This window comes from Pipistrellus kuhlii, unplaced genomic scaffold, assembly GCF_014108245.1.
Source record: "Pipistrellus kuhlii isolate mPipKuh1 unplaced genomic scaffold, mPipKuh1.p scaffold_m20_p_6, whole genome shotgun sequence".
Classification (NCBI taxonomy): Eukaryota; Metazoa; Chordata; class Mammalia; order Chiroptera; family Vespertilionidae; genus Pipistrellus; species Pipistrellus kuhlii.
Window position 1 is genome coordinate 47,394,628 of NW_023425562.1, and position 20,677 is coordinate 47,415,304.

The 20,677-nt window shown below is 50.3% G+C and overlaps 1 protein-coding gene and 1 long non-coding RNA gene across 2 annotated transcripts in view; one reads left to right on the top strand and one right to left on the bottom strand.

Moving 5' to 3' along the window:
* ONECUT2 (one cut homeobox 2) overlaps nucleotides 1-7,607 on the bottom strand; it is a 56,142-nt gene extending 48,535 nt beyond the window's left edge. The window contains exon 1 of the mRNA XM_036418327.2: nucleotides 6,030-7,607. Within this exon, the coding sequence (XP_036274220.1) occupies nucleotides 6,030-7,275 (1,246 nt within the window). The 5' untranslated portion in view covers nucleotides 7,276-7,607. The remainder of the gene's footprint in view (nucleotides 1-6,029) is intronic.
* The window catches only part of LOC123651488, a 50,976-nt gene continuing 32,282 nt past the window's right edge, over nucleotides 1,984-20,677 (top strand). The window contains exon 1 of the long non-coding RNA XR_006740247.1: nucleotides 1,984-2,322. This is a non-coding gene — a long non-coding RNA (uncharacterized LOC123651488). The remainder of the gene's footprint in view (nucleotides 2,323-20,677) is intronic.

Sequence of the window (20,677 nt, forward strand, 5' to 3'; positions counted from 1 at the left end):
GGAGTGTCTAAGACCCCACTCTCCAAAATGCCATTCAACCCTCAGAGAAGGAGACTATAGGGGTCCTTATTGTGGGGTTTGTAGGGAGGGGCAATTGTCTTCCTAACCGAAGGAAAGCACCTACCTTCAGTTTCTGTATCTGACCACTGATCACCTGACCTAGTTCACTGTAGTTTTCAGGAGCGGGGTAAGGGCACATACTGACTGGGAATCTAGAAGCTATATCAAACGAAGCTCCCTTCTCAAACAGCTATTGGTGGGAAGATGACCCCCATCAGGGGAGGACAGAAGAAAAATCCATTGATCCTTGGTCACAACTCCAAACAGAACAATTCTCCCCCACACTCCTTTCCTTCCTCCTTTTTCTCATTCCATTCTTGGAGAAGGAAAGAAAATCCCTTTCCTTCTGGATTGAGACCTTCTCTGAGAGGAAAAGCTTAGCTTTCACCAATTGGAGCTATAATTTCAAAAAGCCAGGACTATTAAGCTCTCATCTCACCCTCACCATATCTCATCTCTTTCCTTCATTCTAGTCAAATTCACCTTTACTGTTCCTGCTGGGAGAATAACCTAGCGTTTGGCAGGGGAGCCGTGGCAGGGTGTGGGAAGGAAGGCAGAGCTCAGATGTTCTTTCTTTTCTGGTCGGCCCGGTTACCCAGGGCAAACCTCCCTGCCTGGCTAGAGGAGAGCCCCAGTTCTCCCCTGCTGGAGGAAGAGGAGGGTGTGGCGGGGAGGTCTTCCAATCCGGTTTTCTTACCTTCCCGCCCTAGCCTGGGTGGGAAACAAGACTCTTCCCAGGTTGGTCTAATTAGCCTGCTGCGGAGCAGACATTTCTGAGGGATGAAGCCCAGGCCTTTGTCATCAGGCTGCATTTAATTGTCCAACTAACGCGTCTGTGTGCAAAGCCTGCGAATGGGGACATTTAATGCGAATGAGGTCTCTCTTTTAATGAGAACAGCAGTCAAGGATGAGAGGGGACCCACGGATCCGGAAGCGGCGGGGTTAGAGAAACTAAGCTTCAGAGAAATGGCCTCCAAGTGCGAGATTTCATTTGGAAAGGATGGCAGAGGCAGCAGCTTTAGAGACATTTCCAACGTAGGGTCTGGTTATTCCCGAATATGGAGGGGGTACCTGAATTTCCTAGATGGTTTCAGTGGAGGAAGGAAGTAGCCCAGTGCCCTGCTGGAGCAGACGTAGAGGCCAGGAGGAAGGGGAAAGGACTCCTCCAGGACAAGGAAGCTGGGAGGCATGGTGCAAAGCCCACACCCAGCCACCTGCAGAGCCAGCGTCCGGAGCGAGAGCACAGAAAACGCAGGAAGCGGTGTGTGTGCGCGCTGGGGAGCTGGCGAAGCAGACGGGCAGTCCTGGGGCCAGAGAAAGCCTCGGGTATCTGGGGCCGCTCCGGGGAGGAGCTGCGGGAGGACCCGAGAACCCGCCAGGAGCTGGGGAAGCAGCGCGGCGGGGAGCGCCGGGAGCCCGGGCGGGCGGGCGCTCTGCTGGGAACGGCCGGGCTTACTGGAAACGCGCCGGATCAGGTTCCAGATCAATGAAATCTGGGTCCACACGTTTACGTTATTGTTGCCAGCATTAATGCTCTTTTAATCTTCTAAACATTATCAGCATCGATCTCTCTCCATATACACATTTGTTTGAGAAAGTGACATAACCACACAGTGGAAAGCCTGGAATAAAAATAAATGCGCAGCCTCTCTGGTCCCGGGCGCCGGCGGGCCTGGGCTGCGTCTCCTAGCGGCTTCGATACCCTCCTCGCCTCCCGCCTCCTGGGGCCGCTCCCGTCCGCCGTAATGCCTGTGAGGGAGGTGTTCTACCGGCACTCGAGGTTGACCAAGCAAGGACAGGAGCGAGAGCTTTTCAATTATTAATCCGACCATCCAGCAGGCGAAAATATCGCGTGTTCCCTACCGACCTGGTTGCCTGTGGCCGTATGGCCACGATCCTGAACTAAACTAGTGAGAGCGGGGCTGAGACGGGCAGGGAGCCTTGGGGTGAGGCGTGTGGAGTGGGGAGAGGTCTGAGAATGAAGGCCCCACTTGCTCTCCTTGATTTAGGAGGTGCCTGTCTGAGGTGTACCCTAAGACGCCGTCCTCCCCGCCCCTCTTAGAAGGAGACGGGCACATGGTTGGTGCCCTGCCGGTGGGCCCCGGTGGCATCTGGTGGCGCTGGTTAAGTGCCCTCTGCTGCGGGAACAGAGTTGGCTCCAGACTGGCCGCTGGGAGTTGCTGCCCGAAGAGGTCCGGAGTCTGTCCATGTCTGGGACGGAAGGCGGATTCCTAGCCGACCACCGGGAGCCTGGGTTACAGGGTATGTTGTCCAGGGCTGCGGCTCTGCTTTGTCTTCTGGGCGTCGGAGGTAGCACTCCTGCCACTGAGGCCCGGATTTTCCTGGGTGGGACACCGTCCAGGTTCTTGTCTGGGTTCTCTCCCTCTTTGTTCTTGTTTGTGCCTTGGTTTAGAGGATTTTCCCAGGCAAGCTGGAGAGTGTTGGCTCTCGAACCCGGGGGAGTGCGTCCTCCCAGCCTCAGCCACAATTCATAAAAACTGCCCTGCGGGAGCCAGCAGTGGGAAACCCCTAAGAGGCCCAGCTGGGGGCAGTTCTGCCTCTGCCACCCTTTCCAAATGAAATCTCACACTTGGAGGCCATTTCTCTGAAGCCTGGTGCTGGGCAATCTGAGTTTCCTGACATCTTCTCCCTTCCCTCTTGAAATGCTACCTTGAGCTGTGTACACCGAGGAGGTGGGCAGGGGGAGAGGAAGGACCTGCTTTTGTTGTGACAGTGTGCTTCACCCAAGGGTGAGGTTTGCAGTCAATGGTCCATATCAGACATCTTAATTCTGAACTCCCTAAAACCCCTGTCTGCTTGGGCCTCTGGCAAGACTCAGAGGGGCCCAAAATGAGAAAGAGAAAGAGAAACTAAAAGGAGATAGGTAGGTAGGTAGGTAGGTAGGTAGATAAATAGATAGTGCCAACCTGGTCTGGAGCAGGAGTGGTGGGGGGTGGGGGGAGTGGGGGAGGTAGGGGGGTGGTGGTGTGTGGCACCACTTCTAAGCACTGGGCTGGGAGACAAGGCCCAGCAGCCCTTTGGAGCTACTAGGATTGTTTAACCCCTGGAACCGGAGCCCAACAGTGTGGGCCCTCAGCAAAGGCCCAGCCCAGTGGGGATTCCAATCGATCGATATTCCTGGCGGTAAAGGCCTCAGCTTTTCTTCTCCATTTGCTCCAGTCCCCTCATGCTCCCAAGTACATAATACCTACTTACCAGCCCAGCTTCTGTGTCAGTGTCTGAAGAGACTGATCTACCGACCCCAAACTGAAAAGCCTTCTATGTAATAATGACCACTCAACATGCTCGTAGTTGCTGATAAAATGACCAGATAAAAAGGCTAAGGCTCTTGTCCCTTTTCAACTTGGGGTAATAAAACAGAGCAAATTTGAATGCTTGAGCGAAGCATTCAGCAGGAATTTCCCACTCTCTGAAGGAGGCAGTTTCAGTGGCAGTTTTGGGGCTCCTCCTAAAAGCCCCAGAGGAGTCATCCTGGGACTCTCCGTGGTGGGGTCCCTGCAGAATTGCCATACTTATCCTTCAACCAGCAAGCTTGGGGTCATTTCAGAGTGCTAACAGTAAAACATGACTTGCCACACCACTTTTAGATACATAGGCAGGAAGGCAGTGCTTTGCTTTCCCCCCACTTTCTTTTCTTCTTCTTCTTCCTCCTCCTCCTCCTCCTCCTCCTCCTCCTCCTCCTCCTCCCCTTCTTCTTCTTCTTCTTCTTCTTCTTCTTCTTCTTCTTCTTCTTCTTCTTCTTCTTCTTCTTCTTCCACTTTTCTTCTAGCTCTGTCCTTTGCTCCATAGGCGTGAGGGGGCGACAGTACTCTGAGATGGGCTGGGATGGAATAGCTGTCATCCAGCCTGTACCCCCCAAAGACCAGCTGCCAAGTTCCTTCTGGCCGCCTCTGTCCAAGAAGCTAGCACACGCTAGAGCTCTCAGGAGAGAGACTTGGGGGTGGGGGTGGGGGGAGTGTTAAAACAAAAGGGAACAACACTGTTTATTGAACTTACTGGGAATTGTCAGTAAGTCTCCAATTTATATCTCACCGCTGTTCTCTATTCACTGCTTAATCTTTGCTAGGAACCAAGAGCAAATCAGAGAAAAATGTAGGAGAGGAGGAAGACTAAGCTAGAGAGAGATAAAGCAGACTTCTAAATCCAAGCAGAAGTGCTTGGTGTTCGCGGATTTGAAGAAGCTCTTTGGGGCAAAGCTAGTTTTCTTTTTATCTTCCCAGATCAACATTGCGGGGGCCGTTGGAGGCAAAGGCTGAGGTGATCAGATGGGAAACACCCCCTCCCCAAAACTGGGTGAAATGCTGTCTGTCACGTCCCCCAGCCCGGTCCGGTATCGGTATCGGTAGAGTGCCCCCCCATAAGCCAGGTTGGGCGGTGCGAGGGAAGCCCGGGACGCCAGAGAGGAAGCCGTGCTTTCCCCTCCCTCCGGAAGCGCGTTGTGTGCGGCTGGCTCAGAACCCACAGAACCGCGTGAGTCCCGCTGTCCCCGCCTGTAGAAATCAACGCCACTACTACTTATTCCCCTGATGGCCCGCGGGCCCGAGAGACCGCTCCGGTCCAAGAGAAGCTGCCCAACCCCGTTTGCAATAGTGTACAGTGTGTCTTCCCCAATGGGGTGCCTGGAACCTTACACCCTATGGGCCCCCCGCGGCTGGTTCCTAAGAACAGCGCGATTGCCACGCGCACCTCGCTGGCTCTGTGCGCACAAAAGCGCGCAACAGCGAGAAAGGCGCAGCCACTGCTGCGTTTTCCTCTCCAGCTCCCGCCGCCCACGCAGGAGGTGTCTGTGCTCCTAGAACAATAGAGGGCTGTACCTCGCGGCTCCGCCACTAGAGGAGGCACAAAGAGCCAAGGCAGCTCCAGAACAATGTAACCAGCGCATCCGCTCGTCCCCTCCCGCCAGTCGCCGGCCCTCCCCGCCACGGCGCGACGCGCACAATCAGCGTCCGCTTAATGCAAAGGCGGAGCCTGTAGCCCGCGGCCAAGATGCATTAACTAACCTGCATCTTAATTTCGCAGCACCTCTTCCCTGAGAGCGCCTAACCTCTCTCCCCGAGCCCAGCCAAGCCTCCGCAAATCCCAGCAAACGCTAGGAGCCCGGCAAGGGTTGTTGGCAAGTGAGGCGCGGCGCTCTCCATTCTTAGTTTCTCTTCCTCCCTGCCCCCCTCCCCCCCATTCTCCCGGAGGTTAATGTGGCAGTGCACACCCTCATCCTCGCACCCTCTCCTCGCTGTGGACAGTGACACGGAAGCTAGCCCAAGTCGGCTCTTTGGGTCAGAAAGTCCCTGCGCCAACGGCAAGGCCGAAGAAGGGCTCAGGAAGCGCTGTTACAGTCTAGCCACCAGTTCCCGGAGCGGGCAAGGCTGTAACTCCTGCCAATAACCAAAGAAGTTTGCCTTACGTAGTAGGTAGGAGAACAGAGAGATCTTTTTCTCTTCTGAAGAGCGAAGCCCCTCAACCGATTCCACACAGAGAGACCAGGCAGCCTGGAAAACTGGAATGTATTGTTTAAGCAAGTGTTCAATGCACAGGGTTTTTGAACAAGGGTAATACCTGGTCTCTGAATTCTGGAAAAAGAGGGCTCCTAGTGAATACCAAGCAGTCCATCTCACCTCGGAAAGAGAGGGCAACATTGACACATTGAGGGAGGCAAATGAAACGTGTGTGTGTGTGTGTGTGTGTGTGTGTGTGTGTGTGTAGGGGGGGGGTCGGTAGATCAAAGCTGTAGCCGAGAAGGAAAGAAAAGAAGAAAAACAGAAGAAGGGAGAGCAGAAAGGAGAGGAGGAATAGAGAAAGAGGAAGTGGAACAAGAAATAAAGTCAAGAGCAGGAAGTGTGCAGAAGATAGAACCCAGAGAAGTGCTAGGCATGCTGACCCGGGGCCACAAGCACCCCGGAGGAGTCCTCTCGCCGGTGGCAGCGTGGCTCCAGGTGCCTCTCGGGGCTTACCTGCCAGGCGCAAGGCGGACATGCGCTGGAACTCCGGCTCCTGCAGCCACTTCCACATCCTGCGGAAGGTCTCCCTGCCAGACTTGAGTTTACTCCACGGCTTGGGATTCCGGAGCAGGTCGGAGAGGGTCCCCTGAGACCGGCATAGCACCCTCTGCGCGAAGATGGCCTGCGGAATGCTGTAGCGCTTCAGCTCGGCGGTGATGCGCTGGGCCACCTCTTTGGTGTTGATCTCCTCCAGCTGGCCGGAGGTGGCCACCTGCGAGCCCGACGAGGACGAGGGTGGGCGTTCGCGGCTGGGCGCCAGCACCGGCCCGTGGGACTGAGCGTGCCCCGGGTGGTGCAGGCCGTTGAGATGCGACATCATGGCCGCGGGCGGGGTGCCCAAGCCCCGGGACAGGTGCTGCTCCCCGCGGGTCAGCATGGCAGTGTGGTGCGCATCAAAGTTGGGGCTGAGCATTTTGTCGTGGCCCGGCGGCCCGTAGTTGGGCAGGCTCTGCTGCGCGTTGTGCAGGCCCCCCAGCCCGTTGCCCAGCGGCGTGGCGCCCAGCGGGGACAGGCTCTGGCTCATGCCCGGCATCTCCTTGTAGGGGCCGTAGAGGTTGTTCATGGCCGGGAGCCCGCGCTCGTCGCGCATGAGGGTGAAGCTGCCGCTGACGTTGCCCGACAGGCGCTGGTGGTGGTGGTGGTGGTGGTGATGGTGGTGCGGGTGGTGGTGGTGCGGGTGCGGGTGGTGGAACTTGTCCGACACGGTGGAGATGGGCGGCAGCGGCTGGAGCGGCGTCAGCGTGGTGTAGGTGTTGCTCATGCCCATGCCGGGCGGGGACGAGTCGCAGGACATGCTCATGGCGTGGTGGAGCGGGATCGAGAGCTCGGGCCGATAGTCGCCGCCGCCGTCCAGGATCGAGGCCATGCTAGTGACCATGGCCGAGCGCGACGCCGCCGCCGCCGCCGCCGCCGCCGCCGCCGTGCCCAGCTCCTGGTGAGCCGCTGGCGGCGGGCCCCGCAGGGAGCCGGCGGCGGCGCCGCGGCCCGCGTGGTGGGGACTGGGGCTGGCCAGCAGCTCCTGCTCATGGCCCGGGCCCCCGCCGCCGCCCCCGCCGCCCCCGCCGCCGCCCCCGCCGCTGCCGCCGCCGGCCGGCCCGCCGTGCAAAGTGCCCAGACTTTCCATTGTCAGCTCCGGGTTCATGGCGCAGCCTTCTAGTTCTTTGGTGAGGCATCGATAGGCGGTGTAGGCAGCCTTCATTCAGTCCATCGGGGCACGGGGGCGGCGGGGGCGGCCGGCGGGCTGGCGGGGCGCGCGTGGCGGAGCTCCGCCGCGGGGAGCAGGGGAGGGCACCGGGCTGCGTGAGTGTGTGCAGGGGGAGCGAGCGTGCGTGCGGTGTGCGCCCCGGGCTGCGGGCGGGCGCGCCCGGGGTGGGTGGGGGCGGGGTGGGGGCGGCGGGGCGTGCGTGCGGGAGAGGAGAGGAGAGGGGGCGGGAGGGAGGGAGGGATCACCGAGCCCCGCCGCTCGGGCCGGCGCGCAGCCTAGCCATGTCGTCCCAGCCCGCTCCGGTGCGGACGGCTTCTGTTTGGGTGAGCGGGAGCTGTCCAGAAGGGCTCTGCCTCTGGCCGGGGCAGCCAACCTACCCTCCCGGACCCGGGGCAGGGCGGCAGCCGATGAGCGCCGCAAGCAGCCACTCCGAAACCGCGGCTGGCCTGGGGGGCGGGCCTCCTGCGTACATCCACCAATGGCTGAGGAGGAGGCGGGGCTGCGCGTTTCAGGTTTGGCTGACGGCTCTGTCTTTTTTTTCTCTCCTCTGACACTGGCATCAAACGTCAAAGAGAGGGAGGGAGGGAAAGAAGGGGTAGAAGAGGAAGAGAGAGGCAAGAGTGTGAGCCGGGAACAGAAATTATGTTAAAGATGCCTTGTTGTGTCTCTGCCCTCTCCCCGCTCAGCAGCTGCGATCTGGGGGGGAAAGGGCCTTGCTTAGGTTCCCTTCGCTTCACCCCCGAGCTTTTCTCCAGCCTAGAAAGCTGGGAGGAAAGGACTCCGCTACTTGCTGGTGTAAAAACAAACACAGGTCTCAGCAAGCCACTTCCCAAGCGTCCCTCGCAGGGACCCAGTCGTTTTTTATTTATTTATTTATTTTTATTTTAAAATGCGGGCGCAAATGTTTTTTCTAATGTTCTCTAATGCGGGGCAAATTCCCGAGACTGGGTCGTGCTTAATCCACCGCCCGAGAGGAACTCCAGCGCCCTCGCCGCCTGTGAGCCGAGGCAGGCGGATGCACCAAGCCCACAGGCGGCTCGGCCCGTGGTAGGGCATGCAAAGTTAACACAATAATATCATTTAATTATCGGGAGAGCCCATAAATCTCCCTGTTATGAGGCTTCAGAAGGGCCCTGCTAGATTGCAAAACAAAGCTAGAACTCCAAGAGCTTCGGTTTCAATGTGACCAAATGCTTGCCTCATTAGAGATTTGTTAATTAAAAAAAAATTGTCGATGATGTGGGGGTGGGGTGGGTGTTACGGCAAGATTGTTGCCTAAAGCAAGCAAACTTCTCTTGGGGGCAGGCAGTATGTAAACAGTCTTGGATGACACCCGTGGATCTTTTCCCAAACACACACGCACGCTCGCGCGCGCGCACACACACACACACACACACACTTCTCTCCAATCCCGGGAGAGGAACACCCCGGATTAGGGCTGTGGTAGATGCCATGAAGCCTTGCAGACATTAGCATATCCCAAATCCTGTCTCTGAAAAGACCCAGAACCCCGGCAAGTTCTAGAACGCTCTCAATCCTCAGCTTTAAAAAGTACACCTTCTTTTACCTAGAATTTCCGTTATTCGGTAACCCCGGAGTGGGGTCGAGAGAAGGTGGAGATTTCTGCGACCCGGGTGGGAGCAGGGAGGGAGGTGATAGCCAACAGAGCCACCGGACACGGAAAGCATTAAAAGTAGCAGATTCTTCCAAAGCAGGTTGCGCCCTCTGTTTGCCTCCAGAAGATTCAAGCTAGCTGAGGTTGCGCAGATGTTGCCTTTGTTTAAAGAGACAGTAATTAAGGACAGGGTGGACATAAGTTTGAGAAGCGTGACCTATTTTCTTTTGATCAGTTGTCAGAAAGAAGAGCAGGGGGTCTCCTTAAGACAGCCCCCTCCAACCACTTCCAGCTGTTAGAGAAAACTTGCTAGGGAAACAAGGGCACAGTCTGGCATACTGTATGCACCTTCCAGGGGCTTGAGAAAGGGTTGAAAAATAGTTCTTAGTCCCCCCCCCCCACACACACACCTTTCAGGGCTGCCCTCCTCTCTTCTGGCTACAGAGCCTCCTGAGTCCACCCCATCCCACCCAATTCTGTCACATGAAATGTACAGTGATGTTACAGGTCTACCATTGAGCTCCGGACAATGCCTTACCAGTTATTATTTCAAATAGCTGCTTCTCTCTGTAATATCAAAGCCTGGGTAAGAAAGTGGATTGTAGGCACACTTTTCTGGATGCTCGCTACTGTAACGTCACAAAAACCAGACAGGTGAAATAATTCAGTTTTCTCTTTCTCTGCCTTTTCTCTCCCTCTCACCTTCTCCTATGGTCTCTCTCCCCACACCCCACCTTATATATGGCAGCTGGACACTTGGGATAATTTGAAACAGTTATTATTTGAAATAGACATGGAATTGAACAAAAGGTAATAAGAATGCAAGCGAGGGGAAGGAGTCTGTCTGGTCTGCCCTGGTGCTGAAGCAGCTTTCTCTTTCTGGGCTTCAGCTTCAAAGACTGGCCAGTGACCTCAGGCTCGGACATTGATAGGCAGTGCCTCTATACAGAAAACTAAATATATAAGTTGCCATTTAAATAATTTTTCAAAAGGATAAACTCATCTACCAGGCCATCAAGATAAATATCCTAGGAATTGCATTTCGGTGTGCCTGGGAGCAGTGGAGTAGTGGGGAGTTGAAAGGTGAGTTGCATATTCTCGCTGCCTGGCTCCCTCCCTCCCCCCTCCCTTCTCCTCCCTCTCTCCCACCATAGCTCCCCCTTCGCTCGATCAATATTGGCGATCTCAGGGAAATCATGAAATAGTATTGGCTTCTTTGTGTATAATTTCATCGGAGTAGATTAAAGCAGATTTTTCACGTTGTTTTTTCTAATGGTGGTTTGAGGTTTTATATTTCAAACCAAAACCTACTTAAAAGGAAAATTAATGGATGTATTTTAGTCGGCCTCCTAATTTTCTACTGATTCAGGTTTGCATGCCCTTTTCCCTTTCTTTAAAAAAAAAAAGGAAGAATATTTATTTTCTACTTGAAGATACTTTTAAGAGCATCAGTACTAATAAGGTTTTCAAATACGTTTTAACATATTTTTATGTTTCTTTTTCTATTGTTCTTTAAGAAAATAAAAATGCTTTCTAACTGCCCCTTGTTTAGGACATATACACTAGGCTTCACAAGTTCTTCGACTCAGGATTTTTTCTTTTAATTTGAAATTACATGCTTGTTCCCCCTTTCTCTTGGCATTTGATTGGCAAATAGACTATACAGAACTGTGGTAGCAGGAGAGCTAGTTCATGACTAGTAGAATCTGGACAAACAGTTGCACTAGCCATTTTATCAGGGGCAGGATCTCCATTTCTCCGTGTGCCACATCCACAGGTCTGATATTCTTTCAGATTAAACACTTAAATGGGTCAAAGAAGCCTTTACATAAAATGCAGCTTTGAAAACACATGTAAAACCTCTTGTATTGTAAAAGGCAAAAATCTCAACTTGAGCTAGCCATTGCAGAAGACTGGAAATTTTTATACTTTTCATATGTGTTTTCACATTAAATTATTTTTAGGCTCTGATAGGGAGAAAGCAGTGGAAGTTCAATTAAAACAGAGACCCTATAAATTATTCACACACACAAAAATAAACAGCCCACAAGTAAACCCAGTCTGGATGAGGGGCCCAACAGCTTTGTTTTCACCAAACAACAGTAACCACAACCCAAACCTCGGGAAGAAGAGGGCTGCTGATTTCCACCCAAATGTTCAGAATGCTGGTGAAGGTTTTGTGTCGAGCAGAACACATTTGTGCTATAGCTAGGTTGATCGGAGCACTACAAAAAGACATAATGGTGGGCTGATTTGGACTATTTTATTTTTGTCCTTCCCCAAACCATCTGGCGTGTGAGTGTAGGGGTATTGATCAGGATCTGTGAGCCGCAGACCCCATGCCAATCTATAGCGTTTCTGGCAATCAGCATCGCCCATGAATTGCAGCTGTCTGTGCAGCTCCCGAACAGAAATCTTCAAAAAAGTCCCCCCCTTATCAAACACATCATCCGTTCCGGGGTAAGTCAATATCTTTTCTTTGTCATTCTGTGAGCCAGGATTATGCAGGAGAAAGTTTTTTTGTTGTTGTTGTCCGTCCTAGCTGCCGCTGCTGCGCCTGCTCACCCCCCACCCCCTTTTTAAAGGAAGGAGAGCAATTTTCTAGCCTTTGAATGGAAATAGGTTTCCAGAAAGGCCTCAAGCGTTTGTACGAATCGGATGACAAATGCTGTTTAAATATTGTACGGGGTGAGGGTGGGGGGATTCCAAGAGGAGGGAGAAATTCTTATGTTGCTATATACAAATTATACATGATAATAGAGGGTGCCTTTGAACGGAACAGAATTTTCTCTCCCTTTTTTTTCCCCGGAGCCCCTGGTGATGAAGACGCCACAAGGCTCTGTGATTACATTTGCAGATGGACGGTGGGTGCTGGTGGTGGAAAAAGGGCGTCTTCGGAATGGTGGCTCTGTTTGATATCTCCATTAGCTTCCGTGTTCCTCTGCTTGGAAGCTGGGGCCAGTTGAGCACTGGGTGAGGAAGACTAAAACCAAAGCTCCATGAACTCCCTTTGGCCTCTCAGCTCAGAAACTCATGGACACATTTAGATTTCGGTTGGATCTAGGAAAGTTAAAAAAAAAAAAAAAAAAGTTGTCCAGGTGGTGAGATGGAAGCAGTCCTGCCTCCGTGTGAACGTTGTTAAAAACCGAAAATACCAGGTTGGTTGGCAGAGCTGGCAAGGAACTGACTGCCCTTAACTTTTTGGCTGACAAAGAGCAATCTGCGCCAGAGTGGGGGGAGAGTTGGAGTTTGTTAGTGTTCTTCCCACCCTCAGCTGGCCTCTTAGGTGGTGGTGGTGGTGGGGTGATGAAGGTACAGGAGAGCCTTCCCTTAGAGCCCCAAACCCAGTGCCTAGATTGGAAAGTGGGGAGTGGGGCAGCAGGGGTGACCCCAATGTGGTGGCTGTGCTGGGGGCAAGTCAGTCGTCCACGGGCAGGAATGGTCAGTCTTGGGGAGGGAAGAGAAGACCCCCACCCCAAAGAGCGTGGACACCTGGTTCAGGGGTCGAGTCAGAGAGGTAGCCAGAACGCTGAGCACTGCTGGGGTACTCTGCCGGCCTCTCCACCTGCCTAGTTTTGAAGAAAGCCAGGGACTAGGTCAGTCACCCAGCTTGATTGCCCTCCCCGCCACTCCTATAGATAGGGAACTGTTGGAGTTTTGTATCCTCAGGGACATACACACACGCAAACGCACACGCGCACACATACATTCATGAATGCACGCATCCCTGCCCTCTCTGGCTTTCCTGGCCCCCTTGGGGGAGGAGTTTGGGCAGAAGTGGGTGTTGGGGCCTCTGATCCTGGCAGCTGGTCACTGTCTCAGGGGGCTAGATTTTACCTCGGCCCGGAATTTGGGGCCCATCACAGAACCTTATCTGCCCCCCTTCCCATTTCAGTTCTGTTTTCGTGGCTGTGGCTGCTATTACTGTGGAAGCGGTGGGAGACATAATTTCACTCTTTCCGGGGAAAATCAAATTCAAAGAAGTAAAGGGGAATGAGAGTATTCGAACCTGTGAAGATCAGAGGATTTCTTCTGGGTGGGAGTGGGGAGCCACCAGCACAGCTCTCACAAGAACGACTTTTTCGACTTTTTCGTCAAAACATCGTGACACTTGATTTGCTCCAAATGGGCTTCCAGTTTCTTTCCCAGGACATTCAGTTCCCATCCCCGTAGCCTGCGTGGGTCTGCCATCCTTCTTTCTTTTTGACCGTGGATTTCAGAAAACACAACTCAAGTGTGCTTAAAATAAAGTTTTCCTCTCCCCGGTTGTCACCTCACGAAAGATAAACTGGCTTGCGGTCCTTTTGTTCAGGTCAAGTTGTGCGTGAAATCTTTTTGTTGTCCTTTCAAAGGGAAGGCAAAAGTTGCAGTAAAAAGGACAAATTTAACTGAAAGTGGAGCCGTTTTCAAGTTGCTCCGAGACCCCTAAGCACGGGCATCGCCTTTTATTTATGACCTCCTTAAAAACGATTACTTATTTATTTGCTCTGGACATAACTATTTTTGATTGCGATTCAGTATTGTTTAGGTATTGATACAAACATCCAGGACTTCTCTCCACGAAAATGGTAGATTATTAAAGTCTTTTTGTATAATTTCAATTGTCTAGCTCCCATAGAATTAAAAAAAGTATACAGTATATTTAAAAAAGAATTGGCTAGATTTTAAACTTGACAAGTATCATTCCCGATTTCAAAATGTAATATTTATATTTGAAACGAAGAAAACCGAGGATTTAACATGTTTATGCGAATCAGACCATTTCTTTTAAAAAATCAATCTATATTTTTAGATTCCTTGGTCTGAGCTCCCAAACATGACACAACCAAAGGGAGTCGGAGCTGATCTTTCAAAATAACAACGATCAAAAGGCCACGCTCAGATTATTGAAGGAATATTTTATCTTTGGGAAATTGCTTCGATGTCACTTTTGGGGATTTAAATTTTTTTTTAAATTGTTTCCAAACGTGTAACAAAAAGCAACTCTGACTGATCGCAGGTTCGGCGGCGGCTGGGTCACTGCGGGACGCGGTGCCCGAGGGCCCGGAGTCAGCCCCGGGCAGGCGGGCACAGGTGGTTTGTCTGCTTCCAAAGAGCCGGGTGCGAGAGCCGTGCCCGCCGCCGGGGCTGCGAGAGCCGTGCCCGCCGCGCTCGCGTCTCGGGAGGGAGACCTGTTGGCGTCGAGGCCGCGGGCGCGGGCGGCTGCGAGCGGCTCCCGGGCCGGCCGCGCTCTCCCTGCCCCGCCGAGCCTTGCGCCCAGAGCCCCGGCCCCGCGCCCCGGCCCCGCGCCGGCCGCCTATCTGGGAGGGGGCTGCGCGGCCCCGCGGCCCGGGAGGCGGGAGGCGGAGGCGGAGGGAGCCGGTCGGGATTGATGTCTAAATCAATGCGGTTTCTAGGCGCTTCTCTCGGCTCCTCTCCATCTTCCTTAGAGGCAGATCGCCTCCCGAGTGTGGGCTTCCGCTCCCTTCGCCAAGTCAGTGTCCGCCCGCACCGAACCGAACCGAAACCGCAGTCCCCCGCGGGGCGCGGAGGGGCCGGGACGGAGCTGCCTGGAGTACCAGCAGGACTGGCGGGGAACTGCTGGCCCGGCAGCCGCGCCCGTCGGCGCGCCCAGGGCCCCCTGGACCTCCCCCCGCAGGCCGCCCCGCGCCCCTGTGAATCCCGCTCCCGCTCCCCTCCCGCACCCGGAGCGGCGCCCCCGCTCGCCTTCCCCCTCCGCACCGGCTCGGATCCGGGGCGAGGCCCGCTCCCGTCTGCCCTCTTGGCTCCCCCAACTAGGCCCCGATCTGATGGGATCTGGAAGGGAGATACCCCTTGTTTCTGATTTAATTATTCACTGATGAATTAGACAGCTGCAATGGTTGTGAAAAAAATCAGCGGCCGCGATCGATCCCGGGAGCGAGCAGGGGGTGAGGAGGCCGCGGGGGAGAAGGGGAAGTCTGTCCGGCCCTCGGTGCCCTGGTCCGGGCGACCTGCCCTGGCCCCAGCCCGGCCGAGAGCACACGACCCCGACTCCTCTCCCCGCGCTGGGTGGGCTCCCCGCTCGGCCTGCTCAGGCCTCCGGTGGAGGAGCCGAAGAGGGAGTGAAGAGAAGGGCCGGAGGGTGGAGGGCGATGCCCCTGTGGGCGCCCCGGCCTGGCGCCCCTGCCCACCTGGCGCCCGGGTGTGGGGAGACGGAAGGCGCTTCCGGGCCCGCACACGTGGGCGCGGGGTCTGGCGAGGCCGCGGGGAGCTCCTCGCCCGGCGGCGAAGGACGAAGGCTCCTAGGGCCTCGCCGCTCTGCGCCTCCCGCTGCGCCCCGGACCCTGGCTCCCCGGCGCCGCCGCCCTCCCCGAGGGCAGGGTGAGCCCCATCGGGTAGAGATCGGTGAGTTCCAGCCTCCGCACCGCCGGCTCCTGGTGCCCTCGAGGCGGGAGCCGGGAGCCCCAGGGCGGTGGGTTCCATTTCGCTCTTCTCTGACCCAGGTCCTGGATGAGGAAGGCTTTCCGGACAAGGAGCGGGCACGGTTGTGTGGCGAATACACAAGCTAAAGAAGCCATTAGGGTCATAGGGATGCAAAACTGTAGAAGGATTTGATGTGGCCACATAGTGTAGGAAAAGCCGTGTGTGTGTGTGTGTGTGTGTGTGTGTGTGTGTGTGTGTGTGTGTGTGCCTATATCCGAAAAGCACTGGAAGCCAAGGGGTAGTCCTTTGGTATATACATTTTATGTTCTCTTCTTTGGTCGTATTAAATTCACGTCGTTTTCCTTACAATTTTGAAATTATTTTCTTATACTACGTTTTATAGGCGTCACAAATTATACAGGGCATTTATAGGCTACGGAGAACAAAAATATTAAAGGTTTAAAGCGCCTCATCCCCAATGTTTCATTTTTCTTTCTTCTTAAAACTACTTTGAAGTATTTACTATCTCCCTTTGTTGGTGAAATGTGCTCTTTAGACCTTATCCTGAAAGAGGTGAGCGCTGGCTCCCTGGAGATCAGATATAGAGTCAAAAAGGGACCTCGGAGGTTCATCACAATCCACGGGGCTGTGCATAGGTCACTGAACACAAAATGGCCTTTGCTGTCTCGCTTACTGAGATGGTTTAATAGATTTTGTAGTGGTCTTCCAACTACCAGACTGGGGAAACCTGGCTTTGGGGCTTTGTGTTCCCATAAACCAGATATGATGCCCATGTGAAGTTCTTTACCTTATCGACATAAATTGGTAAAAAGAAAGTGAAATTCTTAGGACAATTTTGAAACATTATGCTTTGAACCACCATGTTTCAAACATGGCTTGAATATGTGGAAAGCCCTTAAACTTTTCCATCTGGGCTTGTGAAAGATTTCCGAAAACCCTGTAAATGGTACTCTGTATACTAGTACATCTGCCACAAAACTACAGATATTTAATTTGGATGTAAATTAGTATTAATTTGCCCCCGTCCCCACTCTTTAGTATTAATCCAAGTAGCGGTGTTTTTAGGGGGAAGGAGTGAGGTATGGTTGATTTTACTCCAGTAAATGTGGGCTGAGTAGAAACAGTTGGTTGTGGGTCCTCTGGTCCCATGCACCTGGAGGTCAAGGTTCTGGATTCCGGCACATGCCCCCGTTGTTTGTGGGCTTGATCACCGGTAGGGGGCGTGCAGGAGGCAGCCAGGTTGATATTTCTCTCTAATGGATTTTTTTTTTAATCTCTCTCTCCCTCTTCCTGAAATCAATAAAAACATATTTTAAAAGTACAAGCCAGAAGTTAGATAGATTCATATAATTAAAGCAAACATTTTTATGTTTTGAAGAGAGATAATTTTTGCACTTGCAGATGCTGTTCCCTCATTGACTCAGATGGTGAACTGTTTTCAACCACAGAGGACCTGGTGAATGTCAGTTAGTTCATAGCTGAAGTTTTAGTTCCTATTTATAGACTTCTTTTTTTGGAGCTATTTGACTAATTTGCTTTGAGAAGGAATTTCCTTTATTTTCTTTTATTTTCATATTTTAATTTTATTCCCCAGCTCTTATATTAAATATTGGAACTTAAATATTAGAACAGTAGTGGGGGCAGCAACCAGGTGCAATACTCAGAATATGGGAAAGTTCTTGGAAATTGTCAAGTGTTATACAGAAAGTTGGTGATGGTTCATTGATTCATTAATTTGTTTCTTCATTTAAGAAATATTTATTGAATAAATCCTAGGTGCCTCTTTCACTTCTGGTTTCCAAGTAAGTGAAGTTGTCTTTAAGTAGAAAAGAATTCCATGGAAGAAACCTTGTAGCTCACAGAGGCAATAGGAATACAACAGTCAAGCTTGGAAAGCAAGCAGAAATCAAGGGACAATGGGAACAGCAGCAAAGTCAAGGTCACAGGATGCAATAGACTGGTTAGGAAGCCTCTGCGGTCACTGTTGTCTGTGTTGCTGCTGCCAAGAGAGACAGGCTATCCCTGTGTTTTTATGATTTTTCTGCAAGGGCCAGTGGGGCAGGGGGATGCCCTCTCGTATGACATATACCAGGATCCTAGTTATTCAAGGGTGAGAAGGAGAGGCACTGATTTTACTGCACACTTTAGGGAATCATTTAAAATAAGAAGTTTGTTTGGATAGTGGGCAGCAACCCCAACAAACAAACAAACAAACAAACAGCACCCTGAAATATGTTACTACTTTGGTGCTGGGGGTAGAATAATGAACAAATTAGATATGGTCCCTGCTCTTAAGAATCTTACTTATTAGTGGAGTGAGGATAACTGTTGTTTTTTGTTTGTTTGTTTGTTTGTTTGTTTAAAGAAGGGGGGGGAAAAAAACACAGCCAAGAATTATTCAGATCTCATCTCAAAGTGCCAAAACCGGTTTGGCTCAGTGGTAGAGCATCGGTCTGTGGACTTAAAGGTCCCAGGTTCGATTCCGGGCAAGGGCATGTACATTGGTTGCGGGCACATCCCCAGTAGGGGGTGTGCAAGAGGCAGCTGGTTGATGTTTCTCTGTCATCGACATTTCTAGCTCTCTATCTTTCTCCTTTCCTCTCTGTAAAATATCAATAAAATATATTAAAAATAAAATCAAATCAAAGTAATGGACTAAATTTCCCCTTATTCCCCCCTATTCTTATCCTTTGGGTAAGGTTGGAAGTTAGTTAGGGGAAGTTAGACATACTGATTTAGGGAGTGCTGTGTCTAGTCCATCACCTGCAATCTCAAAGTCAAGTGTGTGCTGGAAACAAGATCTGAAACTGGAGGTGGACCAGGCAATCCTGTTGTCTAGTGCCCTCCTCATGCAGATGCTCTCCAAAGTCCTTTCCATGCCTGCTCCCCTTTTATCAAAATGGGCTCTTTATGATTATTGGGTTAATTTCCTGAGGGCTCTTTTTTAGATATCCTAAATCTGAATCCAAGTTGTTATGAGGTTTATAACCTTAAAAGCTATTTCTGATGGGATACTTTTGTAATGATTAACTTCATATAACAAAAAGGTTTTGGGATTCTCTTTTAAAAATGAATTTTTAAAAATTTCGAATTCTGAGTGATCTGATTCAGTGAATGGGTTTGTTGCTTCAAGTTTTAAATTATATTCTGAGTTTGTGGTTTCTAGCTGTAACTAATTTTCAGACCAAGAAAGGGACAGAGGGTAGAAAATGAGTGATCAGTGAGACCAGAATTGCTTTAGAGTTATGTCATTTCTGAGAATTTACTGTACATTTTTTTACTGAGATGTTTCTTTGAAGAAGATTTTAAGTTTTCAGTAAAAATATTTACTTGATGGGGTAAAGCCCTACTTAAATCTTGTTTCTTCAAAGTGGAATCATAGCGATATTTACTATATCATCAAACTGTTCTAACTGGAAAGATGTGGGGACAGTTTCAAGGGTCATGTTTAACATTAGGTTTGTTTCATAATATAAATAAATTGCAGAAATCCTGCATATTTTGTATTCTTGGTATTTTGAAAAAATGGGTCTCAATAAAATGATTGTGTGTTAAACCAGGGTCACTTGCCTTGTAAATGAGCCTGCTTTAAACCTATTTTAAAAGGAAATAATTTCTTGGAAAACCAAACAATCATTGCAAATATATATATATATATATATATATATATATATACACTTAAAAATTGATTTCTGCATGTTGGGGTTGCTTACAATAGTAGGGGTTGGGGTAGGGTGGAGGGGAATGAAATGAGCAGTGGGAGGAGTCACATTTATAGGAGTTTATTGATCCAAAGCATGGTAAGATTTTTTTTTTTTTTTGGCTTGGCTTATTCTCTCCTTTTCTATACCATTTCAAATCCTACTCATCTTTTAATATCCCAGTATAAAAAATTTCTGGGTGAGACCCATAGTAGGAAATGGATTTTATGCTGTAACCCTAGTACATATATAGTATATACACATTTCAGGAAGGAAAAGACAATTTTTAAAAGTGCCCTGTTGTAGCCAAAATTGTATTTGAAATTAATTCCTAAAGCAGAGAGCCTTGTCTGTTGGTTCTGGGTTGTTTTTTTCTCTGTATAGTGTTTGTTTTTCTTGCTGCTCATTTAGCACATGCCATCTAATGCTTGGTATTGTTATTTGTGTATGTGGTTCCCTGGCTGCTTTAGATAGTTATGATGCCATCCTGGAGGGGAAGTCTCTAATGACATGCCATAGGGCTCTTTATTCTACCATGTTCAATATATTTTTTTTATTAAAGTCTTTACTGAAGATTAGAAAGATTGCTCATCAAATTTGTAGGTGACACAGAGCAAGTAGCCATAGCTAATATATTGAAAGGCGAAATAAAGATTCTAAATGAAACATGAATGTTGGAATGAAAACCAACATGATGTAATTTAACAAAGACCAATACAAAAGCCCTTTATTGAGGCTAAAAAAAAATAAATAAAATAAATCAAGGGAGGTTTCTGGATTGTGACAATAATGCATGTGAAAAGATGGGGATATAAATCTTATATACATGCAAAATGGTTCAAAAATATCATTCTGTAAAAAAAAAAGCTAATGTAATTTTATGCTGCATCAATAGAAATATGGTATATAACTTGCAAGGAAGGTAACAGGTTCCCAGTATTCTGGGCTGGAGATTTATCTGGCTCCAGTTACCTTATTTTAATATAAGATAAGTTATAGATTAGCAAAAGTCCTCAGGATGTGAAGGAAGAGGAAACCATGGTTTAGGTGGAAGAGTTAGAGCAAATGTTTAGCCTAGAGAAGAGGCAAATAATACAGTACATGATTGCCACTTTAAATATTTGCCTCACTGTCACATGGCAGAGGGGGTAGTGTTTCCTGCTCCCCAGGGCAGAGTTAGGACCAAAGGGTAAAAGTGACAGAGGAGCTGACTTTGATTCTAATAATTAAGGTCGTCCGAGAGTATAGCAAGTTTCCACGTGAAGGAGTGAATTCTTCACCCAGAGAAATATCCTGCAGAGGTTGAGTGACTATCCAGCTAGGATGCTAGTAGTAGGGATCAGCTGAATTAGGCAACCAGTTGAAATAGATGATCTCTCTGTTTGAATTTTTATAATTCTCTGAATTGCATATTTGAAAAATAATACTATGAAAGTGATTTCATATAGATGATTTTAAGAGATACATTAATATTCAAGCTTGTGAGAATTTTAAATGTGCACAGTAGAGCATTTTGTATCTCAAGGCACTATGACACTATTCCTTTACTTTTGAAAAATACAACTTTGTTTCTTGTGTGCATTTGTAAAATCTAAAAAAAAGCCTGAAGACCAAAATTTTTTTAATCTCATGTTGAAATAATCTTAATTGAACTGATATGACACTATTTCAGTCT